The sequence below is a fragment of the Olea europaea genome, chromosome 1 (genome assembly GCF_002742605.1).
Source record: "Olea europaea var. sylvestris chromosome 1, O_europaea_v1, whole genome shotgun sequence".
Taxonomy (NCBI): Eukaryota; Viridiplantae; Streptophyta; class Magnoliopsida; order Lamiales; family Oleaceae; genus Olea; species Olea europaea.
In genome coordinates this window covers 29,805,659-29,812,671 of record NC_036237.1, presented here as the reverse complement: position 1 = coordinate 29,812,671, position 7,013 = coordinate 29,805,659, and the positions used below count along the sequence as shown (strand labels likewise).

General features: G+C 33.6%; 1 protein-coding gene across 1 annotated transcript; it reads left to right on the top strand.

The window, feature by feature from the left end:
• The first annotated feature begins 2,977 nt into the window (after nt 1–2,977).
• LOC111407163 lies at nt 2,978–3,529 on the top strand. The gene is made up of 2 exons (XM_023036492.1): nt 2,978–3,086; nt 3,201–3,529. The coding sequence occupies exons 1-2, from the start codon at nt 2,978–2,980 to the stop codon at nt 3,527–3,529; spliced, it is 438 nt and encodes a 145-aa protein (XP_022892260.1).
• The last annotated feature ends 3,484 nt before the right edge of the window (nt 3,530–7,013 follow it).

Genomic DNA, 7,013 nt, shown 5'->3' with positions numbered 1-7,013 from the left:
GTCATTCTGGGTTTTTCATTATCAGGGATCACGACCTTTTGATTTTTTTTTGGCAACTAATTTTAATGAGACTGGTTGAATTTGTTTGTGTCTGTCGTAGGAGTGCTTCTTTTCAATTCTGCAGCGAATTTTATTTTCAATATGTATGTGTTTTCGGATATGTATTTATCCTTGATCCCTCGTGGTGACAAATTGGGGGTTTCTCGAGAATTTAAGGGAAGATTCTTTTTCTATGTGTACATATTTGTGTCTGTTAGTGTCCATTCAATTAATCAAGAAACAAAGACAAATAGAGAAATTTTAAACCTTTCTAGAATTTTAGCGGATGTATTGTTTATCCTAATAAATTATGTGTTAAGATGTCTAGTAAAGATGATCCCAAACCTTAGATTTCTCTCCATATTTTGCTGCTATATTATCTCCTTCTAATGTTACTTAACCACTTGAATTATTTTAATTATAATCTTTGTAATTGATTTAGTAGACTAACATGTACAGCTATGAGCCAAGTTAGCTCGTACATTTTCTCTTGCTTTGGTTATTCTGTTACATTGTAATCCTATAAATTCAAATCAATGTAAAGTGTTTTGGTAAGTTAGCTAAAACCATACTTCTGATTACTTTGCCAACTTGGTATCTGCTGGTAATAGCTGACGCTTAATGTCAATCGAGGAATAACTGGCAATCCCATACATTTGATTTGAACCTATAAAATAACCAACAGAAACTAGATTGAGATAATTTAGATGTCAACATTTAACTGTTGATTTTCTTTATGCTTCTATATTGCGAGATTCTTCAAACTATGATTTCAATTATGCCGCTTCATTGCAAAGATTCTTGAATTTGTAAGTTAAAATGATGTTTGGCAATTTGTTGATCCTTATAATTATGGGTACATGTGTTAGGTATGCTTTTGAGCATTTGGTGGTATGTGACTATAATTAAATACATTAATATGTCCTCAAATCGCTTACGGAAGGTCTTATATATTTGATGATAATTTGATGTATATGAATATAGCTTCAACATGGGTGATCACAGAGTTCAGAATAATGAACCAATGTTATGGTCGAACGAGAATGAACACGCTTTTATTGAAATTCTTTATGAGAAAGTGAAATCAAATGCATTGCAATGTTCTACATTCATGAAAGACGAATAGGGCAGGATCAATAAAATCGTGATAGCCTCAACAAAAATGGATTACGGCATAGATAGATTAAAGGGAAAGTGGAACCGCTTGCATAAAATTCACCGCATGTTCTCTGAACTTTTAGGACATACAGGTGTTACATGGGATCCAAATACCAACAAAGTTAATGCTGCAGAGGAAGTTTGACAGCATTTTTATACGGTACATATACTTATGAAAGAATATGTTCGTCCTTATTTTTTATCTTATCAATTTTACATTGTTTTGTTGAATACTCTAACAATGTGACTTCTTTTTTCAATGTTATATTAATAAGTTGGATTACAAGTTGTTCAAGAGGGAAGGATGTAAGCACTACCACACTCTTAGGGAGATATTCAGCGGGACTACTTCTACTAGAGGATTAGGCAGTGCCTTCACCCAGCTTCCAAACACATTAGAGGAAGAAAGATAGCTAGAAGATGATTTTTTGAATAGGGGAGTACATGTGACTGCGAAAAATGATGATGAAGTTGATGTGGTTTCAAATACTCGTCGATGTAACGAAATTGGTACATTGGGTGAATGGCGACGTAAAGAACCTAAGATCGGTAAAAAGTGATAAACTGGAGGTCTGTATGGCACAGTGGTCATCTACAGTTAGTCTGAGGAATGAAGAAACTAAACTTAGAACACTTTATCTAAAAGAGAAGCTTGCAATGATCCAAGGAAAAGCTAGTAATAAATCGGACAGTGAAGTTACTAGTCCAAATCCTTATTCAAATGTTACTTGCTTGGACATCTTAAACAATAAGGAAGGGGTGTCCAATGAGATTTACATGAAAGCAATAAAAGCTTTCAAGGATCCCGATTTCAGGGTGTCGTTTGTGAAGATGTCAAAAGCAAGGAGAGGACCTATCTTGGAACCACTTTGATTTGACTATTGTTTTAATATGTGATTGTTGTTTTGTTGAAGTATCATGTTAAACTCGAGGCTTGAAGTACTTTTTTTTTTCATTTTGTGGTGATGTTGTACTGTTTTCATTTACAAACATTGTGATTTTGTTGTTGGAGAACTGATGTTAATTTGTCATTACTTTCTAAATGCTTGATTGCTTGTTTTATTTGAACTAATGGTGGTTAATATGACTTATGATAATGATTTTGTTCACAGTATGGCTAGTAAATCAAATGTGGATGATAATGTGCATGTCGATGAGTCCATTTATGAAGATTTGAGTGATGATGAGTTGTTATATATGGATAATTTTGAAGCAAATTTTGGAGAGTTAATGGTGCTTGATTACTTTGTTGCCAACAAAGGAAGTATCATTGGCAGGACACCTTGTAGAACATCATTGCTTACAGGAAAAATATACATCATAGAAATTTTGAATGGACATTTGGACTATGCTATTGTAATTTCCTATGCAGAAACATGTTTTCATGAATTTTTGTTATATTTTGAAAGAGAAAGGGTTGCTGAAAGATGGGAAAAAAGTGAGCATCAAGGAGGGTGTGGCTATGTTTCTAATGATTGTAGGGCACACTACACGATACAATATTATTTGCGATAGGTTCCAGCATTTCAACAACAAGATACACAAATGGTTTAAACGAGTTGCTAGGGTTGTTATCTCATTTGGCACTGAGATAACCCGTCCCACAAATCAAGACATTGTGCATGAGGGAATTTTGCGCAAATATCCTTTCTATAAGGATTGTATAGGCGCAATAGATGGAATACATGTTGCAGTTTGGGCTCCTGCATCGAGATAAAAATCTTTTCAAGGAAAGAAAACTAATGTAACACAAAATGTGATGTTGACATGTGATTTTGATATGAAATTCACATTTGTGTATTGTGGTTGGGAAGGTACTGCTAATAATTCACAAGTATTCGTTGATGCAGTCATAAGAAGCTTGAACAACTTTCCAATACCACAAGAAGGTATATTCGTATTCTTCAAATAATTATTGCAAATATATTTATAGTGTCACACTATATAAACTTTTTTTTAAGATCAATTTTACCTTATTGATTCTGGATATCCAAATATGTCAGGATTTCTTGCCCCTTATCGAGGTCAAAGATATCATTTACGTGACTATGCTGGACGGGGAAAACTACGTGGGAAGGAAGAATTGTTCAATTATAGACACTCCTTATGCCGTAACATTATTGAACGTTGTATTGGAGTTTTAAAAGCAATATTTTCTATTTTGAAGTTGATTAACAATTATCCACTTAGTAGGCAAAAACAAATCCCTACTACATGTTGCACAATAAACAACTTTATATGTCAGGAACACGTTTTAGATAAATTGTTCATAGAGTATTCAAAGAAGAATATGGTGTTTCAAGATGTTCAAGAAATATTTTCCTTCAGTTAAGATCACCGCAAGTGTACGGTTCGTTAACAACTAATAAAGTAGATTTTTAGAGTCCGAATATCGTCCACAGAGATTGAGTAGTTCAATTTTACCTAGTATAGCCTTAACCGAAACGAAATTACTCAATATGAATATCTACCTAAATAAACCATAATTTTATGAAATCCCTAATTATGCAAAATTGAAGATTGGAATGAATTCAAATATGCAAAACAATATTTTAATGAATTAAAATGCAAAGAGTATGAATTGGTTGTATTCAATGGAAATTAAAAACACTAGGATCACGATTTTCCATGCAATTATCACCTTAACCCTAATTTCACAATGTGATAAATCACTTAAATTATTGACGAATCAGTGCTCCTAATCTATCCAATACTCTCTCTGAAGATGTATCGAACCTATTTTTACATACCACCGGCCTATATTTTTATGACAAGTGCATATATAAAAATGCATGCGATCTTGTGAACACTTAAAAATTCGCGTAGGACATAGCGGCATATTTCTATCCCCTATTGGACTCTACAATGATTTATATTATGTCGAACCTATTTCGATTCTCTCAAATGCAAGAATAAGCCACCTAACTCACACAATTACGGGCCCTTAATTGCGGGAACAAAAATTGCATATAAATCATTCAAAACAATCAAAAAGTGTCTTTAATGTCAAATTGTAAAACTAGAAAATTAAAGATCAAATCAAATGGTACATCGATCTCCTAGTACATGAAAATCTAGCCTAGCATTGATAAATTATAAGAATACATCAGATCTTGAAGAAAGAACATCACCGAATTATGAATACTTGATAAATCTTGAAAATCCTTATGCAATTCTTCGTCACTAGCGCTCAAAATCCTCTCCAATATGTGGTTTCTTGCCTCCCAATGCGCTCTCATCTTGTTTCTGACAGATTTGGGTATTTATATCGCGTATAGATTATGTTTCCATAAGAATTTTATCGCGAATAAGAAACTGCAGAATCGACCCCCAGGATATACCTATGTGACCACATAGGCTTTTGAAAATTGGCGTTTTAATTCCCATGTGTTGGTATTCGCGACAACATAGGAGTTTCTACCATGCGACCGCATGGTTATGTCATTCTTTTTACCGGATAGATTTTAGTATTTTGGTCATAACTCTCTCTTGATCTTCGATTGAAGTGATTCAAAGTGCATTGGGAAGAAAACTTAAAGATCTACAATTTTGATAGAAATAGGCTTTCTCAAATTCTAATGTTTACTATGCCAAAAATGAATCTCAAGTAGAGACTAAAAATCACGAGCATAGTTTTTTCGCTTGAAAGTTAATACTTGATAATACTTCGACCATATTTCACCTTTTTGACTCCTTTCCTCATCCGATTGACCTCTAACACTCTTGAATTTTCATTCCATTGCCTGTCTCATCTATGAATTATTTGTAACTTGGTCCCCGAACTTTCAGTTTCTTCAACTTTAGTCCGTTTTCGCTTGTTTCTTTTATTTCCATCATCTCATAATATCACCAAATTGGTACTTAGCTCATTCACTTCCTTGATTTGTCCTTCGGACCATCTTTTGGATAATTTCCCTTTAGTCCCTGAACTTTTATTTTCTTTCATTTTGCTCTTTTTGTACAGCTCCAAGAATCTTTTCTCATGAATTCCATCATATCCATCAATATTACCCTATAACATGAAATTGCATAAAATTAAGTCATAATCAACCAATTTTATCAATAATTAGTCATATTTTGTGAACCGAATAAGTGTATAAAAACACACTTATCACAAGACATGCCGAAGTCAGGTCAAAATCAAGAAGTAATACATTTTGATGCTAGTCAAACAGCTCAAATGAGACAAGTCAGGAATCAAATTGCTACACAAATGTGGAATGACTACTAAAGACGTCGTACATGATAGTTTAGATGTACTTTATATTTTGTTTAGTGTCTGCTTGCCATTGCACGTAAACTTATAATAGTATCTAGTGAACTGTGTTGCCAAAAAATATTTCAAGATTCATCAACTACAAAATTTATATATTATTTAATACTACATTTACATCAAACTATTAAATTTTATTGAATAATCATATTTCTTAAATAAAATATTATAAAAAAAATTCTCAAAATTTCAAAGTAAACGCGTTTTTTAATTTTATGTTTTGAAAAACAATTTTTCAGAATGACAAAGAGAATATGTTTTCAATAATTTCAAAACAGGCACTCAAAATACAAAATTCAAAATGAACTCAAAACTCAAAACTACAAAACTGTAACACGAAGAGAACAGACCCTAAATTTTTTTATCGTTACTTACTTAAGTCAACGGTCATTGGTGGAATCCACTTTTGTCAAAAAATCAACTTTCATAATTACAAACTAGCCCAATTCGGCCCCTCGGGGCATAATCTAGCTGTGCAAAGGACGGGAGTGAGGTAATCTCAGCTTTGCTGATAGTCGCAGTGTGAGAATTCGATTCATGAGATATGAAATTGGACTGTTTGTGGGTACCGATGTACGGGTAAGCTCTTGTTCCTGACTTGTTGGGACACATCCCGCAATTTACCTCTCTCACGATACTTTAGAGGCGGAGCGGGAACCTTCAATGTTGGGGTTCAACCTTTATTTTTTTAAACTAGCCCAGTTCGTTTCTTCTCTCTTACGCCAGCCCGTCCAGTCCCTTTTATCTCTCTCTACTTTCTCTATCTATATACTCTGCTCTGTCAGACTGTCACTTCGTTGATCAGTCCCCCACGAAGCCATCAGAATAGCATAGAGACACACACTGATGCATTAAATGCGGGCGTCTTTGTTTTTAATTTGACTCCCAGGTTCGCCTTTTCCCTTTTTGATTTTTGGAAACACACGCGAATGCAGAACGAAGCAGTCCACTGGATTTTGTTAAACGTTGAACCCAACCTTGAGGGCTCCACCGCCCCCTGTAGTATCGTGATGTTGTCTACTGGATTTTGTTAATCTGCAGCTGGGTGGTTTTACTTGCATTTGATCATTTTTTGCATTTTCTAGGTAGCTTTTAATCTGTTCTTTATTTTACTATTTGATAGCAGTGCAAGTTTTTCAAGCATTATATTTGTTATGTATAAATAAGTGAATGTATGCAATATTACTGACCTTCAATGATTTCTTTTTATCTTTGTATTTGGTATGTTGGAGATTCTAACCTTTTTCAGCTCATATCCAGATCTACTACATCTCAAATATTAGAATAGACTATAAAAATCCATTTCAAATTTGAGTCCTGATGAGAAACCAGGATGTCTATTTTCTATTTCTTTTTTTTTTTTCTTTTTTTCTTTTTTTTTCAATCACGAGTTATTTGAAAAGTAGAATACAAATTTATTAATGGGTTTTCGAGAAAATCACTAATAATTGAGAGGAATACAAATTTATTAATGGGTTTTCGAGAAAATCACTAATAATTGAGAGGATTCAGATAGGCGAAAAATGGAGGGAAGAATGAAGAA

Bases quoted from the DNA above. Each gene is read 5' to 3' on its own strand.
- LOC111407163 (XM_023036492.1), top strand. From the start codon at position 2,978: ATGAAATTCACATTTGTGTATTGTGGTTGGGAAGGTACTGCTAATAAT. The intron at 3,087-3,200 runs GTATATTCGTAT...CAAATATGTCAG, and splicing joins CTTTCCAATACCACAAGAAG to GATTTCTTGCCCCTTATCGA.